This window comes from Hesperophylax consimilis, chromosome 15 (assembly GCF_061612785.1).
Source record: "Hesperophylax consimilis isolate HC1 chromosome 15, BYU_Hcon_1.0, whole genome shotgun sequence".
Taxonomy (NCBI): domain Eukaryota; kingdom Metazoa; phylum Arthropoda; class Insecta; order Trichoptera; family Limnephilidae; genus Hesperophylax; species Hesperophylax consimilis.
In genome coordinates, this window is record NC_142850.1 from 18,539,412 (window position 1) to 18,560,709 (window position 21,298).

The window sequence follows — 21,298 nt, forward strand, 5'->3', positions numbered from 1 at the left end:
AACATTTCAGAAACAAAATTTAGAAATGGATTAAAGAACGAAAAAGGATGTATTACAAAAAAAAACTTAAAAGAAATAAAAAATTATCTATATAGTACACATATCATACACAACCGGACTAATTACATTTGTGTATGTTTCTTTTATTTCTTAATATTTATAAAAAAAAAATATTTATTTATTTATTTAACGCCCAGAGGGCTTTTACATGGTTGGTAGTATAATTTTAATTTGACAGATACTTTGAAACATAAAAAATAAGAATAAAATTACATTTGATAAAAGCTTTGCAACAAGTCATACAAACACAAGAAACAAAAACAGAAAATTACAGCTATTTGTAGGTTTACAATGTTTACATGATGTGTTTAGGAGTATTGTTGAAATAAATGTTTAAAAGATCCACAAAACTTGCCAAGTATTGAATATGTCAACTTCACCCAAGTAATGAGATAATAATAATAATAAGACTGATACAGACCAAATATTCTACAACTGTGACGTACTAGATATACGCCAATTATACGTTAAAACACTACTAAACTACATTTTTGACAAAAAAAAAATTCAACATACACAAAATAACACTAACAGACCAGTTAGACAAGCGTACAAAGAAAACATAAAAACTCAGACAGTAAATTCAAGCTTTGGACAAAGACACTACCAATACCATGCTATAAAAGCTTTCAACAGTGTAAAACTTGAAATTAATATTGAGGAAGATAAAAATAAATTCACACACAAAATTAAAAAATGGATTAAAGAACAAAAAAGACAATATTACCAAAATGTCATAGCATAAAATAAAAATAAAACCTACACTTAACACACAAAACCAATATAAACACACATCACTCACAAACACACAAGATTATATATTAAATGTATTATTTTATTTTATTTTTTTTATTTCTTTTTATTTAGGAAGGAAACAGTCGTACAGTAAAAAATGATAACAATAAATATTCATATGTTCTAGACCAATTAAGTTCCATTGAGTTAAATGTTGATTTAGTATTTTTTACCTACACAACATATTAAATGGCAAAAAAATAAACATAATATAGAAATACATAAAATTAAAAACAAAAAGAAAAAAATACAAATTTTCGCATAGCTATACTATTCACTACGGGTGATAATAATATGATTTTCACAACAGAAAAATCGAATAAAATAAAAGTATTTTAATTTATTAATTTATTAAGCTGAATTTTATATGATATTAAGTTATGGTTGAAAATGTCTACATCTCGTAAGGCATTGTGAGTTTCACAGATATGTACTATTACAGAGTTTTGCGCGTATTTGGATTTACAATGTGGTATTCTAAATAAATCGTTCGATCTGGTGTTTTGCTTGGGGCAACGAAATGCAATCCTTTCTAACAGATATGATGAATCAACAAGGCAGTTCACGATTTTGTGTAAGAATAATGCATCAGAGATTTTTCTGCGTTTATACAAAGTGACAGGGACAAATCGATGGTCACTAAAACGATACGATAGGTGTTTCATAAATTTGTTCTGAATATTTTCAATGCGATCAATATATTTATGTTTGATATTGAGGATTCCAAATTACTGAGGCGAATTCTAGTTGTGACCGTACATATGACATATATAACAGAATTAGGGTGTGTGCTACCGTAAAAGGCTTTGTAATGCGAATAATGAAACCCAATTGCTTATAAGCTTTTTTTAGAATATTTTCAATATGATCCCTAAATAACAATTTCAAATATAACAACACCCCCATACACACAAGCCCTGCTTATTTATGGGGGTACATCGAATACTTATATTATGTAATTAATAACCTACTATATTGTGTAATTATATTATGTAATTGTTATATTATGTAATTCGTGTATCTTTTTTTTACTAATAAAAAAAACTAAAAAAAAAATAAAAAAAATAAAAAACATTTTAGAATCTAGTATTACTCCAAGATCTCTTATTGTTTCTACTCGTTGTAGGGGTACATGGTTTAGTTTGTAAGTATAATAAATTGAATGTTTTTTTCGTGTAAAAGTAATAACATTACATTTATCTATGTTTAGATATAGTTGATTGTTTTTTCAATATTCCTCAATTTTACCAAGGTCTTCTTGTAATTGGTCGCAATCATCTATGGAGCTAATACATTTATATAATTTCATGTCATCAGCGTAAAATAGGAAAAAAGAATTACTAATAACACGATTCATGTCGTTTATGTATAAAATAAACAAGAGAGGCCCTAGATGGGAGCCTTGCGGTACCCCTGAGGGAATAATTATAATTTGTGACATGTAACCTTTTAAAGCAATAGCTTGACTTCTATTTTTAACATATGAAGAGAACCATCTCAGAAGATTTCCACATATACCAATCTTCGAGAGCTTGTTTAACAGTATGTCGTGATTTACTTTGTCAAAAGCCTTAGAAAAATCTGTGTAGATAGAATCTACCTGTTTCCTATTATCCATAGAGTTAAGAACAAAATCAGTAAGCTGTCCTAGGTTTGAATCAACAGATCTGCCTTGAAAAAAACCATGTTGATGGGGGCTAATAATAGTATTTTTACATGAGTCAAAAAGTTGGTTACACACGATTTTTTCCAAGATTTTACTTAAGATACAAAGTTTAGAGATAGGTCTATAATTTTCAATGTTGTGTTTGTCCCCTTTTTTAAAAACAGGTGAAACAAAAGCTTGTTTCCAAATGGTAGGAAATACACCTTCTTTAAAAGATTTTTGGAACAGTAGTGTTACAGGAGTAACTAGTGTTTCAGCACAATTAACAATAAAAATTGGGTGTAACTTATTACAACCGGCACTCTTTTTTGTGTCCACATTTTTGAGATGTTTTAACACTAATGGTGCAGTTATTTCAATTGAATCAAAATTAATTGAATTTATGGTAACATCATTACTTGTATCAACAATATTTGTGGAAGTATTATTAGTAGTTTTATCGGGGATAAAGACAGATTGGAAGTAATCGTTAAAAAGATTGCAAATTCGTTGACCATCACTTGAGGAAATGTTTTTGTGATACACGTTATTAGGTACTTCAGAAGATGACTGTTTTGATTTCACGAAAGTCCAAAAATATTTCACATCTTTCCTTATATTTAACTCGGCTTTCTTTATATAATTAGTATAACACTCTTTTTCTGTTCTTTTTTGGCGAGTCCTGAGTAATGAGAAGGTATGATAATCTGAGGGGTGTGAATAATTTTTAAACTTTCGGTGATACTTTAGCTTTTCTTTGATGATTTTGATTAGGTAGGGAGTGTACCACGGAGGATATTTGGGAGACAGATAAATGGTTTTTGATGGTACGTAGTGATCAATAGCTACATTAATAATTTCGTAGAATTTATCAGTTGCTTCTTCCATACCCCTTGAACTAAAAATATTTGACCAGTCAAATTGTTCCAAAAACTCGTTAATCTTGACGTAGTCAGCTGAATTATATTGTAGATTGTATTTAGATTATATTTTCATATTATAAAATGAAGGCCTCAGCACGGGCAAGCCACACCCAGTGAGGCCAACATTACTGGAAAACTTTGAAATGTAAAAAAATATTGTACCAAATAAAAAAAAATAAAAAAAATGATTTCCCATGGTGTGAAGTCGTTGTATCGGAGAGTGGGCAATGTAGTTACGCTTATGTGTGCTGCTGTAGAATATTGTATTTTGTCGTGTTGTTACTGTGGGTGTATGTATGTTTATAAGTTGCAGGAGTTCACAACAGTCGAATTTAGAGTTAAGTATTTTGAATGAGAACGTTAAATCGTTTATTTTACGTCTATCTTCTAATGTATGTATTTTTAGAGTATTTAATAAGAAATTGTATTTTAAGTCTTCGACATGCTCTTTTAATTCAATTTAATTTAATTTAATTACTTTAATTTCATTTAAATTCGTTTAATTTAATATTATTTTAATACATTTCATTTTATTTACATACAATTTGTCACGTAAAGTTGTAAAATAAGAGCCTCAGCACCGGTGAGGTTCACATTAACTTAAAAATCTTCTAATTTATCAAACTAAAAAAATGCGTTCGTTCCTTGCTTTCGCGTTAGCTATGTAGCCATTAATTTCACACGACTATTATTTTCTTATGCGTTTAGTTATTCGCTTTGCATCTAAACATAACACGTCTTTGAATTTATGTCAATGATCAGATGGAACCTTTTTGTTCCAAATGCATGATCTCCCCGGTATATAAAGAAGAATATCTGTAGAGGATAGGCGGTATCATACAAATTTACAGTTTTATTCCAATATGGAAGAAATTGATCTCCAAAACACGATAAAGGTTTTCCCACCCCTTAAAGCCGAATTTTGCACACTTGACGTTCTAAAAAAGAAAATTAGTGTCCACATTTCATTTTCAAAAAAAACTCTGCGTTAAGCCCGGGTAACGCCGGGAACTTCAGCTATTTTTATATAAAAAGTAAAAAAAAAACTTAACGGTAAAAACTCTTAAACATCAAGTTCTTCATGATAATAGCACAGCCATTTCGTAAACGCAACTATTTTCACCACTCAAAGTAATCTTCATCACGAGCTATGGAGCTTAAAAATATTGCTTTAACTGTCAAATAAAAATACATATAACGCAGTGTTATTGGTTGCATATTGTTTAATGAGAAAGAAAATTTTGAAAAAAAATGTCCTAATATCACGGGCGAAGCCGGGTATTGAAGAATTTACATTCATAAAAAGACAACGTTGTAATAAATATTCTTACACACGAATTAATTTGATTTAATTTCTAGAAAATTATTATAGACCAAAAGCAACTAAGTTGTCGCCTAACCTCTGGGTCTAAAGTCAAGCATCTTACTGATCTGCCTCGGCTCTTCAACAAAATGCAGTTTGCTCATATATTATATTCTACAAATTCAATCTTATCTGTTTATCACATTTATCAGATACATTTCACTGATAAAATTGGCATTCAAATTGCATGTTCCTACGCGTTTATTGTGCAATATTATGAAATAACAATCGGTGTTTGATAAAAATAAAAACAAAAAATATTTGATACTAGTTATTAGGGAACAAAATTTCCCTAGAGCTGCTTTTCGTAATAAACAATTTTCTGAAGGAATTACTAATTTCTTTAATAAAATTTTTATCCAATTAAATTTGGGACTCGACTTACTTCGTGGGTAATTGCACAACATTATTCAATCACCCACGGAATAGGCAAAAAAACGGATTTCGCTTTGATAGTAAAATCTTTCAGCTTTCTGCTAAATACGCCCAAATTATTAAAGCAACGTTTTGTGTTTAACCCTTCAGTACATTCATCACATTTCTTCAGTTGGCAATGTTTTCTGTGTTTTCAAATGCATACATCTTAATTTTTCTATTTTCCGTAAAAGCAAACACTGTTCTAGAAACTAGATAAAATTATCTTTCCGGTGTATGAATTTAAAATAATCATGTTTATTTCTAAATAATAAAATTTTAATATCAAACGTGAAAAATGTTGTCGAAAACGCTAACTACATTTTTAATTAATTTTTTACTCCAACCATAGACAGATTGAGAAAAATTGATATATGGAAAACACGTTTATTTTTTTTGGGAAATTTATAAGAAAACCGAACCTTCACTTTTTTCTAGTTCATAAAATAAAAAATAATATAGATAGATGTTTTGGCTCTATTTAGGATTTTATTAATGGATTCCAGTATAAATATTTGAGGCAAACTGGAATGAATATTAATGTATCATGTTCCCTTCTATCGTCAAAAAAATTATGTTTTTCTGCATGATAATAAAGAAGAAAAAACTTTTTATAAAATATGGACGCCCGGTCAAATATGACCCTCAAACGCTGGAGGGGTTAACTTTCGTACAAGTAACAACTATTTACGTCGAGGTAAATGGAAAAACGGGCAAAAAATAGATTATTCAATGCAATATTGTTAACAAAATATATCATGCATTGTTATTAATTCAAACAAAAATAAAAGGGTTTGTTTTGGATTAAACATCCTTTTAAAAGTGATATTAAAAAATAAACAATGTTATTTATCTAATATTTATTATTTGTATCAGACAACAGTTACTTGTTACAACTTAAATTCCATTAGTAATAAGCGAACTAAAATTCAAACGAAATACAGTACATTTAGCCCAGAATAGCCAGCATTCTATGGTACAATGCTGGCTATTCTGGGCTACTGTATAAAAACAATGTATTTTCATTAGTCATTACTTTTGGTTAATGCTATAAAAACATTATTTCAATAAATCCGTCCGTAGTCATGGATATACATATATAACAATAAAAAGTTTGAATTCAATTTTCACACGGATAAATGATTGTTCCTCGACCATTGCGTGACATTTTGCAATATATTTTTTTTAATAATTTCAAACATAAACAAACCTGCGAAAGGATCCAACGAAGAGGTCTTCTGACTCTTCCTGTACCCTGAGTTAGCGAACTAATTTCCTGTCAAAAAACTCAACATTAAACAACTTTAAAAGAAAAACACAACTTCGCGCCAAAAATACAGGTCAAAAATTTCGCGCCAATATTTTCGCGCCAAAATTTTCACGCTGCTGTCAAATTCTGAATGCGGCAATATTCGTGACAGTAATTGAATGATTCATAACAATAAAGGAATATTCTTAACAAATAGGTAAGACACGTTGATACGTGATATCCTGATATGTTAAATTTATTTATTTTGTTAATAATAATAAAAAATTGTAAAATGTAAAGTTTATTTGTGGAAAGAAATATAATAACAATAGGTTGTTGATGCTAGTAAGGCTTTCATCTTATCCTCATTTTATAGAATTCTAGAAGAAAAAAATTCATTAACGAACCTCCGAAAACATCCATCGTTCCGGCTTTTCTACTTTAACAGATTGGTCTAATAACGACATTTTATTGTTTAAAGACGCTTCAGACGTAGACGAAATAAAACTAATTTTTAAATTAGATTACTCCTTGGATTGGATGTAACTTGGTTTTCTTTTAATTACTATAATAAATTATTATCGACTAATATCACAGGCAGCTTTGATCACTACACTAGAGGAACTTAGAGCGATTTTTGGTTCCGGTTGTCACTAATATTACTGATGACAAGATCCACTTCGCACGACCGGTTTTTGAGATCACTGAGTACAAACTGAAACTGAATCAAAAATTGTTCCTTAATATACTTCCGACCTCCCCATCCCACGTGTCTGGGAAGCGGTAGGCGATTAGGCAGTCATGTGTGAAAAATATCGATTTGTTTTTCTGATAAGAATATGTTTTAGTCATAATTTCACGCAATTTGACTACAACCAAAATCAATTAATATTATAGTAACAATATTTAATAATTAAAAAATAAACATTGCTCAAAATCAAATGCTTACATTTATCTTAAATTAAAATGGTTCCATGATAACTCAACACACTTTTAAAAAGTGATATAAAGTCATTAGAAACTATGGAAAAAATAAAATTTAAACCTAACCTAACCTAACCTACTTAACCCAGTTAATAAAGTTTTTGTTTGATCACTTTCCATGACTTTATATAACTTTTTAAAGATGTGATGAATTATCATTGTGATGATTTATCCGTTCACCAATTAAAACAATACTAAGAGAATATATTTGATATACTATATTTTTTTTATTTATTATATCTGTTCCCACCTGCTCCCAACCAGCGAGAGCCAGTGAGACCATAGCATCCCCAATGGTGTGCGACTGAAGGTAGTGGGGAGGGGTAGGAGATGAGAAAGAGGATGGTAGGAAAGTAAAATTCTGTTAAAATCGATAAATCGTTTTTATTTTTCTTATATGTTTTCTTTTTATTATTACTTCAAATATTTTATTAATTATACGATAATATTATATTGAGCATGAATTCCCACTCTAGTTAGTTAGTTTATTGTAAAAAAAACACATATTTATATTAAATAAAAAATAAATAAATACGTTTAGGTAATATAGTGAATCTGCCTACCAAACTGCATTATAAAAACGTTTTTTAAATAAATTTAAGGTTTTCGTTTGACATTATTTTATTAAAATAGTTTTTACAGTAAGCGATAAGTTTTCAAAAAATGAAGACATTTCATTAAATTTAAATCGATAAATATGAAATTAAAAATTAATAAAACTAAATATTGCGCAATGTTATTCAATCGCACGTGAAAAACCTACTTGTCGAAATTATTCCCAACAAATAAATTGTATTAAAAGGTACCAATAATATCTGTTGAATTCTTCTTTCATTAAAAGAATACAAAGAAATTGAATGCTTTTGACTATTGCACAATGTTGTTAAAACGCACGTGGTGATAACAGTGGCAGTACCGCGCCTTCTAGCTATAATTTACAGACATGTGGACGTTAATAATGCGTCACTCTCTATTCATACAATCCTTCATTGTAAATAGGTACTGTTTCAGTTCATCAACATGGCAATGAACTTGGAACGAAATTTTAAATAATATTATATGCTTGCAGTTTATTGCACAACATAAGCACGCGGCATCGTTGATGTATTTATAGCTCTGTGCATGGAGCATAAATAAACCAGGGTTCCATGCTAACTCAACACATTGCTTTTAAAAAGTGATATAAAGTCATTAAAAACGATGATTTTTTTTTAACCTAACCTAACCCAACCTACTTAACCCAGTTAATAAAGTTTTTGTTTCATCACTTTCCATGACTTTATATAACTTTTTAAGGATGTGATGAATCATCATTTTGATGATTTATAAACCAGCATGGATGAACAGAACGGTATCGATTGTTTTTCGTGTATTTTTACGTGTAAGTGTTTTACGCTATCCAATATATTATTGCACAACATCGTGAAATTGATAATGAATTTTAAGATTTTTTTATGGTTATTATGAAGATTTTAATCAGATTTAAAAAATAGTTTTTTTTTTTATGTGTAACCGCACAAGAGTTCCAACTGCTCCCAACCGTCTGGAGCCAGTGAGACTATGGCATCCCCAATTGGGGTATGTTATGAGGCTGAAGTTAGTGGGGAAAGGAAATAGATGGGGAAGAGGAAGGCAGGACGTACCTGGCTATTCAGATCTGATCACAAAACACGTCCAAAGCCATTTCAAGCAAATTTTCAATTCTGAATTGTGATCTTACACCAGGGCGATACTGAGAGTATCTTTCACTCTGGAACGGTAATTTGAAAAAAAAATATTTTTTTTCCAAGCTTCTGCGTACATATGACGATCCAGTTATGTTGCTATATGCGCGCACACTCCCACACGCGCTATAAAAATACTATAGTTTACACAGTATTGAGTACATTCACACCTAATTCCATAGACGAAGATTAGGAATTAAAAATACGATATTCCGGATATCTAAAAATTCGTATTTTTGGATTATAGTTATAGATTGGATTATAGAAATGTTTCAGATGCTTTAATTAATTACTGCGAGTAGAATACATCTTGGCCTTTGAAATAATCGAGTATTTTTTTAGATATTCTTTTTATAAGCCCAGAAAAAAATAATGTATAGGGCCTATGAAAACTGCTTTAAAGTTCAAAATCTCCTACTTACGAACCCATTTTCGGTTATAGTTTTATTGTATAATGTGGCGAAATAAGTTATTTATAAAATGATCGAAAAACATTTAAATATTTGTGTCAGAACATCCACAAAATAAAATAAAAGGCACTTTTTGGCCATGATATTTTCTTGCATAAATCATAACAGGTGGATGGTGTGAAGCGGGAATTTAAGCCTTATCGCCATCTACGTAAGGTATGTTATTGATAGCGGCTCGATTCATAATATTACACTACGTAGTGCATCGCCTTAAAGTCATTAAAAGTGATAAAAAAAATAAAAAAAACTATCCTAACCTACTCAACCTATTTAAGCTAGTTTTTGTTACATCACTTTTCATGACTTTATATTACCTTTTAAATCTGTAATGATTTGTCTTTTTGATTAGTTATCCTTTCACTAAATCAAGCACATTTAGGTACCTACTCCTTTTTTATTTCAGTCAGTTTGCAGTCGTGCCCGGTAGCGATGATAATTACCGACATTATCGGTAATTTTTTATCGATGCTTTTGCTAAGGGGCCTATCCTAGTGTCTGGTGGACAGAGAGTTGAATTTTAGACAGATTTTTGGTCAATTCGCCATTTTGTTAACATTTGAAATGGCAGATTTTTAATGTTTGATATAAAATATTGCTAATTTATTAAAAATCTCTTTATTCGCATTTTTAATAAAATCGGTACTGCAGGCCTTTAACGAATGAATTAACAGCTTTCCTAATAAACTATCATTAAAAAAATATGGAGATAAATACGAATGATAGAGGGAGCGCGCTCATATAAAAAAACGATCATAAGTAACAGACATAAGCGAAATAATAAAAGACGAATTATTTAAAATAGAGAAAAATCTTAAGTTATTTAGCATTTAAAGAAATACTGTAAATTTTTGAATACATGTTAAATAACAGAAATAGATTTGTTTGTAGTATTTTGTGGCTTTATCCTACACGGAGAAAAATATGTATTGCTAAGTTATTAAAAATCTCGTCTAATTATTAGTAATCCGTTTAAAAACGGGATTTCAGGACGTTTCCTAATAAACTTTTTGTAAATTCGTCATAATATTGGAACACGTGTTCGTACCCCGGCGTTTGTCTTGGTAATATATAATTAGGAAATGCGAAAATGTTGGATTTTTTTTAACACTTGTTCCGATACCTTGACAATACATTGGTATTTTACCAAAAGCTTATCAGGAAACATAGCAATTAATTATTTAAAAGCATTTTTAATGAATGAGCATTATTTTTTTAACAGTAGTTTTTCTACGACAAGTGAAATTTGTGCCTTTTTGAATTAAAGTTTCATTAAAATTTGGCTTATCACTTGTCACCTAGTTATTTACAATACTTCACTTTTTAGTTAACAAATTATTACTTTTATTATTATGTTTTAGGCGAATACCACACAACGGTCTCAACAGCTTCCAACCGTCTGGATATGATATCCCCAAAATTGGGGCCTATTATGAAGTACGCTGAATATATAGGGGGAGATGGGAAAGAGGAAGGTGGGGAAGTAAGTTTAAAGAACAGTGCACGCCACAGTGACTGCTCTGAACTCCAACCAAAAACTGACTCATGGGTAGAAATTCTTATCGATTTCTGTGTGAATTGGTATTATTTATCTGGTACGCTAAAATGGTAACTCGCCTTATACAATTTAAAATAACTACACAATCTTATAATGGTTGCATTTACTGAAGAGATTATGATAATGAAGAGATATGCTTAATGGTTGCATTTACTGAAGAGATTATGATAATGTAGAGATATGCTTAATGGTTACAACTCTACAAGGTTAAATATCCCTTACTTCTCTTGAAAATGTTAAAACTTTTTCAGACCTCAAAATTATTTTTTTGAACACATAATCAATTTGGCATGGCTGCGATTTTGGGTTCGAAATGTCTTGATAAATTCGGGGTTTAAGATCGCAGGGGCCTATCTACAAAAACATAGCTTAAAGGCAAATAAAGATTGGCATGTTCATATGCCCAACCGTATGGCCAACTGATACGTCCAACTTTTGAACCGCTAGTCGGCTAATTATAAAATATTAGCTTAAGGCGATGCACTACGTCGTGTAATATTTCAAATTGAGTCGCTATCAATAATAACTCTTACCTCGATGGCGATAAGGTTTAAATTCCCGCTTAACACCATCCGCCTGTTTTGATTTATGCAACAAAAAAACATGGCCAAAAAGTGCTTTTTATTTTATTTTGTGGATGTTCAGGCATAAATAACTTAATTTTCCACATTACACAATAAATTCATAACCGAAAATGGGTTCGTAAGTAGGAGATTTTGAACTTTAAAGCAGTTTTCATAGGCCTTGTACATTCTTTTTTTCTGGGCTTATAAAAAGACTTATCTAAAAAATAATCGATTATTTCAAAGGCCAAGATGTATTCTACTCGCAGTATTTAATTAAAGCATCTGAAACATTTCTAGGCGACCAAATTTTCAAACCTAAAACACATGATTTTACATTACTACGTATGGCATCGCCTTAAAAACAAATGCCGCGTAAGCTCACACGTATAATAGTGTTTCGAATAAAAAAACAACATTTTACAGTTGAGTGAAAGTTTAAAAAAAATCTTACGTTTTAGCGAACGATATTTGAGAATGTTGTTATTCTTTATGACGTTGAGCCCGGCCAAATTTTATATTTCATCAATTTAGCGGGCAGCTGTCATACAAATATTCGCATTGCACAATAAAAACACAATGGCACAGCGAAAATACGGCACAGACCGAGGCTAATTAGGTTTAACAATTTATTTTTAATTATATCTATGCATACCACAGTAAGCTGAAAATGTTGCTTGTGTTGTGATGGAGGACTTAGCCAGCCGAGGAATTGAACACACTACGCCTGAGTCGACTCGGCCACCGACCGGTCTTATATATACTTACCTATTGCATAATGTTATTCTATTTTCCTTATAATTAGTGTAACTCGCTCACCAAGCACAAGAACCAGTTTCTTCATTGATGAGATTGCGAATATAAATATATTTTGTAACCATATTTACTTATATAACATCACTGTACCCACTTATTAAATACTTAATTAAAATTTTATTAAACTTATTAAATTAAAAATAAGTAAGATTACCGAATGACAAGTAAATAAAATAATATTTTTTCCTATCGACTTCCGTCTTTCGTTGTTTACGGTTAGTAGAGGCTAAGGTGAAGCAAAAATGCAAATGTTTTTAAAAATGAATATTTATTATCAGGAACTCACTTGAAAGCCGAGTTGCAGCCGTTTTCAGGCTGCGCGCTCACCTTTAGGCTGAAAGGTCGAGGTTCGAACATCTGACGAGTTCAAGATACTTTCACGTCGTTACAAATAGGTCCATTAAAAAACACGTGAGCTGTTTTGCCTGATGCGTTTATTATAATATATATGCGCATAATATTATTGTACCATAACATTTGTGATCTGGTGATTACTGATCACTGTGGCTTCGTCTGTGATTTTTCACACTAACATGCTTTAAAAAAATCTTTCCATACTGAATACTTGGATCAAGAACCTTGCTTTTAAAACACGTTTTTTGTTTTAGTGAAAATACATCACTTTGCATACAAACCAACATGTTTCGAAACCAATGGTTTCTTCATCAGATTAGACTTGATTATTGTGATTAAATAGTGGTATACAAAAAGCCCTTAAAATATGTTTAGGGGAGACCAGGGCAATTGTACCACGGGTCAGTAGTACAAAAGCGAATAACTCGCAAACTATAATAAGTACGTAATTGTAAAAAGCTTTCACTTTGTGGCTCATCATAATTTACAATAAAAACACATAAATTTGTTTTTGACCACTATTGTTTTATTTTCACTCTACCGGTTTCGGAAGAACCCTTCCTTCGTCAGGAGAATATTAAAAACTGGTATATATATTTAAAACTTTTTAATATTCTCCTGACAAAGGAAGGGTTCTTCCGAAACCGGTAGAGTGAAAATAAAACAATAGTGGTCAAAAACAAATTTATGTGTTTTTATTGTATAATAAGTACGTTTATGATGCGCCGTCAGTGTACTTTTTGTCTCTCTTTTATGATAAAGATAATAATATTTTAATGTTTAAAAATATTGTTGGGGGAGTAGTTGTACCATAGAGACAGTTGTACCACATTGTTATCGCACCAACTTTTTTCTCATTGTATCGAGTTTAAAATAATCCAAGATATTGAAGTTTATTTGTTTTGTCATTTATTACATTAAAATAGTTAAGTTTCGTTATAAAACTTCAACTGACGAATTATATTAGAATTTTCATGAGACTTGATAAATTAAATATGATCGAAATTTTTGATATTTTAAATAGCAATTTTAGAATTTCATAAACTAGCCTTTTTCTCGCTGAAATTATTAAAATTTAACAACATTATGCCTAAATTCTATGTTCTAATTAACATTTCGCTACTGGTACGACTGACTCCGGTGTCGGGGTCAGTTGTAGCACTCCCCCCACCCCCCATATGTTTACGCGCTTTCTATAAGATTTAGTAGAATAATAATATTAGAATATGGTAGACATTAGCAATTATCTGCCGGTGAGTATTTTTTTCATTAACCTTATTCCTTAAAGACGTAGAAAAGTATGAACCTTAAAAGTCTAATTGGTACAATTGCCCTGGTCTCCCCTAATACGTGCCACAGGAATGTGCTTATTGCACAAACATACACAACACGAGTGAAGTAGGCAGCAGAGTACGTTCGTATAAGAATCATGACAGTGGGAACGTTTGTACCATTTGGAGGTTAAGTATTCGGGATTTTCGAACTTCTCGGTGTGTGCTCCAGAATTACGGTAATTTATTTTAAATTCTAATAATTCAATTAATTAAGAGTTAAGTTTTAAAAGTAATGCGCTAAAGTTATGTATTTCCTTACAATATTTTACCTTACGTATTTTTGGCACAATTGTGACAACAACGATAATCTTCCTGATTTTTTTTGAAAATATGAATTTCAAAAAATTATTTGCCTTATAAAGGGTTAAATTGAAATGACGCTACAAAACGAAATAGCGATTATTGAAAAAGTTTTTTTAAATACTACATTGATCATCAAATAACGTTTCTAGCTTGAAATAGTTATAAAGTTGAGATAAAAAAGCTATCGGAATTTCGTGAAACCAAAGGTCTTATTGTTTGAGACATCGGAACAAACAAAATGATTTTCTGCTTTGATTTATGAGCATGACGTCAATAGTGGCGGCTCGTGACTTTTGGGTGTACTAGAATGCCAATATTTCTAAAAATAACAATATTATTTATGTTGTTGTAGCCGAAAACGTCTTCTTTTTATTTTTCGAAAATTTGGTTTTTGAATGAAGATTTTAAGGAAATCCGTGCGGCCAAACTGGAGTATCCTGAAAATCTTCATACAAAAAAACTAATTAATTAATTAATGACGAATTTTTCAAACTTAGCACTCTGTAACACACACTCTCACTTTCACTCTGTGAGACACGAGCCACCACTGTACAGATATATGTACTGCCTTCACTGTTAATTACTTTAATTATTGTGTACATTAATCCCACACAGGAAAATAATTTCCCTCCAACGTCATCTTTGGGGATGCTGTTTTTTAAGGAAAGGAAGGAGGGGAAGTTCTGGGTAGTAAAAGGGTATGAGGAGTGGGTAAGAATCTAGGGATCAGTATGTCCAGAGTGCTGGAAAAATGATCTATTAAAAGGTCTTCCCAAGCCTGCCTTTCCCGATCCGGCATGCCACGCAGCTAGTGGGTAGACATATCCTGAACACACCTTACTAGATGAACACGGGCACCCCTGCTTAGTTACCAAACGTAGCGAGCCACTCGGGGTGACGTATGGCAAAGCTGTTGGTTATCCAAATAAATGGATCGCGGGGCGTTGGTACCCAAACCCACCTCCCAAATCCCAATATCGAACGTAATATAACTAATAAATCCATCTTATCGGTTGGTTTTACAAAATCACTTGAATCACATCTAGCTACATCATTGATGTATTTAGTCTATGAGCCACATATATTATTTTCAAAGTGATTTAAGTTATCCTCTTCAAGACCCGTATTATTTTCATTTTTTCAATTTTTTCATTTTTTCCTTCAACAATAATTGTAATTATATATTTATCAACGTGTGACTTCTATTTATGTACCACAGCAGAAAAGTAATCAAACAAAATAAATCGAGCACACAACCTCTCGAGTCAAAGGCTGCGCAGAATATGCTATGCACTTTTGGAGGTCATATAATAATGTGCATAATGATCGTTGATTTGTATCTTCCATATTCTATTATATAATACCAAGAAATAATCCAACATCATACGCTATAGAAAACACATACTTAAACGACCTATCTACCGCGAAAACCTCATTGTTCATTGTACAAAAAATGTTCTACCGAGCCGAACCCTCTGATATGAAAATATCTGGAGTCGGTGAATTATTTTCCCATTTGATCTCTGGTGAGTTGACGTGTTGTTCTTGTATTGTTTTGTATTTATTTTGCTTATATAATGCACTTGCATAATTTTGATTGACTAGATGATCATTTGTGGAAAAGTGTGTGGAAGCGTTTAGTTTTTCCTATTTACAAAAAATTAAATATTTTCCTTCTTAATTAATAAACACAACTATTTCACATTTGAAAAAAGAATCTTTACTGAAACGCTAAACCCGCCACCATCTTGAAACCGAAACCGGAAAAAAACAAACAAATTTACAGATTATTTAAGATGAAATGCTAAATGGTCGAGTTAAAAGAGCTCTTCTCCAAGCTCGGTCAATAATGTGAATATTATTCAAATGGTAACCTAAACAATTTTTTAGAGCTTTATAATAACATTGTTAATTAACATATTTTAGAAAATGCTTATCAACAATTGGGATTTATTATACGCATTACAAAGCCTTTCACTATAGCACACACACTAATTCTGCTATATATGTCATAATATGTAAGGTCACAACTCAAGTTTGCCTCAGTCATTTGGAATCCTCAATATCAAACATACATTGATCGTATTGAAAATATCCAATCCAAATTTATTAAACACCTATCGTATCGCTCTAGTGATCATCGGTTTGACCCTACCGCTTTATATAAACGCAGATAAATTTCTGATGCCCTATTCTTATACAATCTTGTTGATTCATCATATCTGCTAGAAAAGATTGCACTTCGTTGCCCTGAACACAAAACCCGATCGAACGACTTATTTAGAACACCACACTGTAAAGCCAAATATGCGCAAAACACTTTAATAGGACGTATCTGTAAAACTGACTATGCCTTAGGAGATTCATTTTCAACTGTAACTTGAAAATATATAAAATGCAACTTACTAAACAGACTGAACTTTATTTTTTTACTTTGGGAAATAATCTTATCATCTTAGTTTATTTTATTGTTTTTTATTATAATCATGCGAAAACTGTATTACTACTAACTGTCTTTAATTGTTTTATAACATTTTAAAATTCCTTAAAATGTTTATTTTTTTATATTTTTTTGTCATTTATAAATATAATGTAAAGGTGCAAATATTGATTCAACGACTAGAATTAGTGGAACATTATTGGTCTAATATTGTAAATAATTGCTATTTATGCTAAATATATAAATGACTGTTTGTTTCTTAAATAAAATAAAATAAAATAAATAAATAAACTATTTTAAATATTCAAATATCATAGATTATTTATGGTCGCTTCCTATTATTTTGTTTATTTCCTGTTTGTTTTCGATCTCATGTTGTTTATGTACCAAGAATAATATTTTTTCCACATTTATAATATAAAAATTATCATGATTTAAAAAATCCACTAAAGGAAGGTTAGTTTGTAGTCAACCGTAAAATAGGTACGTGACTAGTTTTAGGGACCTATTATTTTAAGGCTAATCCTTATGTGAACTTCGAATAAATGTGAACTTTACACAAATGTGAAGAATTAATAAATCAGAACTTTGAATAAGTGTGAATTTGAATACACGTGAACTTCGAATAAATGTGAACTTTGAATAAGTGTGAACTTTGAATAAGTGTGAACTTTGAATAAGTGTGAACTTTGAATAAGTGTGAACTTTGAATAAGTGTGAACTTTGAATATACGTGAACTTTGAATAAATATGAACTTCGAATAAATGTGAACTTTACACAAATTTGAAGTATGAATAAATCTGAACTTTGAATAAGTGTGAATTTGAATACACGTGAACTTCGAATAAATGTGAACTTTGAATAAGTGTGAACTTTGAATATACGTGAACTTTGAATAAATATGAACTTCGAATAAATGTGAATTTTACACAAATGTGAAGTATAAATAAATATAAATTTGAATACACGTGAACTTAGAATAAATGTGAACTTTGAATAAGTGTGAACTTTAAATAAATATGAACTTCGAAAAAATGTGAACTTGGAATAAATGTGAACTTTGAATAAATGTGAACTTAGATTAAATGTAAACCTGGTATATTTGTGAACTGCGAATAAATAAAATTATCCAGCGTTTGAATCACATTTTATACGAGAAATGCATGTATTTTTTATTATAATTTTCTTTTTTGTATTCAGCATCGCTTAGTTATAATTTTATTAACAAACCGTCACTAGAATAACTATTATGTTATGCGTCATTTTATTGTGGTCATTTTTATATCTTTTCCTTGTACATTTCTCTATATGATCTAATTATATCTGCATACCTTTGCTTGTTTTACTAGCTACATACATAAAGTAAATTTGTATTGTAATTTTCGTGTAATTTTTTTAAAATGAGTAATGCGAATTAATAAATATAATTAAAAAATAATTATTCAACATAATAAGGTTCCATCTCAATTACTATTTTCGATCTTAATATTATTATTATTACATCAATGTTCAAAAGATGTTTATGACTGATTACAAGTACGAGGTTTGCAATAAACAACCTGTCATAGAAATGAATACATCACATTTATAATACAAAAGTTAAATCAATGTTTTCAGTAAATTAAAAGTGCAACACCAAACACTTTCTTTAAAAATAAAGACAAACGTTCCCAGGGTACGATTAACCGAACAATATTTTAGAAAAACTCCTTCTATCATCATTATAAACTAAATATATTGCTTGTAAAATTATAAAGGACTTTTTTAGCGTTGGAATTGGGTCTACAACACCTGTGTGTGAACCCAGCGTATTTGTTTACTCAACTTCTAATCGGTCAATACAACATATATAAGAATGCTTTTAAATATTTTCGGTATAACTTCCGTCCTGGTAAGAGTTATTCCGAAACCGGTGGACATAAATAAAATTTGTTGCTTGAACGAATCACTCATTGTCGATTAAAATGCATTCTCTCATTACATTCATGATCAAGAAATGGCCCCAAAAATTGCAAATAAATAAATTAAGAAGAAAAAATATTTCATTAAATAAAAAAAAATATTCGGATACAATGTGTGACATTATTATTTTTCCTGATCTCTGCTGTTCACTGTGAGATCAAACGAGACGGTTTATGTAAAATATTGAAAACCTAAACAAACCTGGGAAAGGAACCACCGGTGTGACCTTTTGACATTTCCTGAATTCTCCGAAAGTGACATGATAAACTCTTGTCAAAAACCTCCAACATTCAGATTAAAGGTTTCAAAATTTGAAAATTTCGCGCGGCTTTCTTATTATTGTTTTAAAACGGCCTAATATTCGTTCACTGTCACAGGCAACTTTCACCACTATGCCAAAAGAAGTTAGAGCGTGTTTCGGTGTCGTATTCACTAATTGCTTGACTTACTGTCCCGCGTCCGTCATAGCAGACCACTGAACGTAAACTGAAGTTGAATGGATTTCTCAGTAAATTTATGTACAATACCTGTCATTGCAAAACTACCGATTGTGGTAACCATTCGTCTTTTAGAAAACTTCTGATCAAATTATCATAATACTTTAAATCGAGATATATTTCAGAGCGGAAATTCTGGGACTAACTTTCATATTATTGTGTACTCCTCATTGCCTATAATACTTAGAGGAGAGGGTAATAGTTAATCCGAGACAATAGACATTAGACACTTTAATGTTCATCACTTAGGAAGGGATGTTTCATAGAATTTGAATAATTCATCAAATTTCCAACTTAATTTTCAAGTTCTGTGAAAGACCTATTCACGTTCTGTCTCCATCCGAGTACTGCGAAACAACCGGCCTATGATAAAGTAATAAAAGAAGTTGAATTTTAACTTTGAAATTTGATGAACTGTTCAAATTCTGTGAAACTAGTAAATACAAAATATAATGCTGGGGCAGTTATTTATGTTTTAAAAATAAAAATTATAATAGTAATATTAACCATTACCGTACACTTAACGTGGTCGAGGGGTAAGGCTCTCTACTAGCAATCCGGAGGTCGCGATTACAAATCTCGGAGTGCGCAAGTAAATTTTATTTGATTAATTTTTCTTAATTAAAAATTTTCGCATTTATAATAATATATATACTATATTTGCTATTATATTTGCTTATACTATATTTGCGTTCTATAGTGGAAGATATCGCTCTGGTTTAAGACAACCATTCAGAATTGAAACGCTGCTTGAAATGGTTTTGGCCGTATTTGGTGACCAGATCAGAATAGCCAGTTACTTCTCATCTTCCTCTTACTTATCTCCTTCCCCTCCCCACTACCTTCAGTCTCACAACATATCCAACACTCCCAAATGGCGAATCCATAGTCTCACTGGCTCCAGATGGTTGGGAACAGTTGAAATTCTTGTGCAATCAATGATGCTAGTTCAGCGTAACATCTTCTCGTGCTTTAAAGGTTGCAGATAAGAAAATCTATCAAACAAACCGCCCGTTTCAGCACAGTGTTTTACAGGTATTTCGGGATTCCAGATAAAAGGTAGCCACCAAATTCAACCTCGGGGCCCACTTGCGTTTTGTACAGGCTTAGCAGTCGTGTACAATTGATAGAAAACAGATAGGGGCTACTAAAAAAGTACCTACTTCTAGACCAGAGAAAGTACAATCTGGAGAGAAAGTGTGTTTTAAATGGTGACCGGATAAATCATCAAAATAATAATTCATCACATCTTTAAAAAGTTATATAAAGTCAAGGAAAGTGATGAAACAAAAACTTTATTAACTGGGTTAAGTAGGTTAGGTTAGGTTAGGTTAGGTTAGGTTAAAAAAAGTAACGAACCAATTCTCACTCGAATAAGTAAGGTTTTTTTTAAGGTTGGGAGGTATTGTTTAAACTGCGGTTTTGATGTAATAGCCTTTTGTATCGAGGCGAAAAAACACAGTTAATAATTATTAAAGGTGTTATCAAGCATAAAATGTGGAAAGGAAGTGCGGTACTGAAAGGGTTAACGGAGTACATTTATAGAGATAGCTGCAAATGTTATATTATATATATGTCTAAAATGTTGAAGTGTCGGTTTCCCAAAACGCATGGTTACCGTACTATAGATTTAATCTGAATCTCAATTAACCACAGATTCATGCAAAACGTTCACAGCGATCACTGAAGAGATAAACTAATAGAATTACATTGTGGGCGTGTCCGTGTGAGCACAAGCTTAAATATTTGTATTTTTTTCATTTTAGGACCTGGTAATGGATACCGCAGCCCCGAGAACCATTTATTGGATAACCAACACCTCTGCTATGGGTCACCCCAAGTGGTT

General features: G+C 31.0%; 1 protein-coding gene across 1 annotated transcript in view; it reads right to left on the reverse strand.

Moving 5' to 3' along the window:
* The window catches only part of LOC149417417 (facilitated trehalose transporter Tret1-like), a 71,258-nt gene extending 51,927 nt beyond the window's left edge, over positions 1 to 19,331 (reverse strand). Inside the window, exon 1 of the mRNA XM_089640583.1 lies at positions 19,157 to 19,331. Within this exon, the coding sequence (XP_089496709.1) occupies positions 19,157 to 19,216 (60 nt within the window). The 5' untranslated portion in view covers positions 19,217 to 19,331. The remainder of the gene's footprint in view (positions 1 to 19,156) is intronic.
* Between the last annotated feature and the right edge of the window lie 1,967 nt (positions 19,332 to 21,298).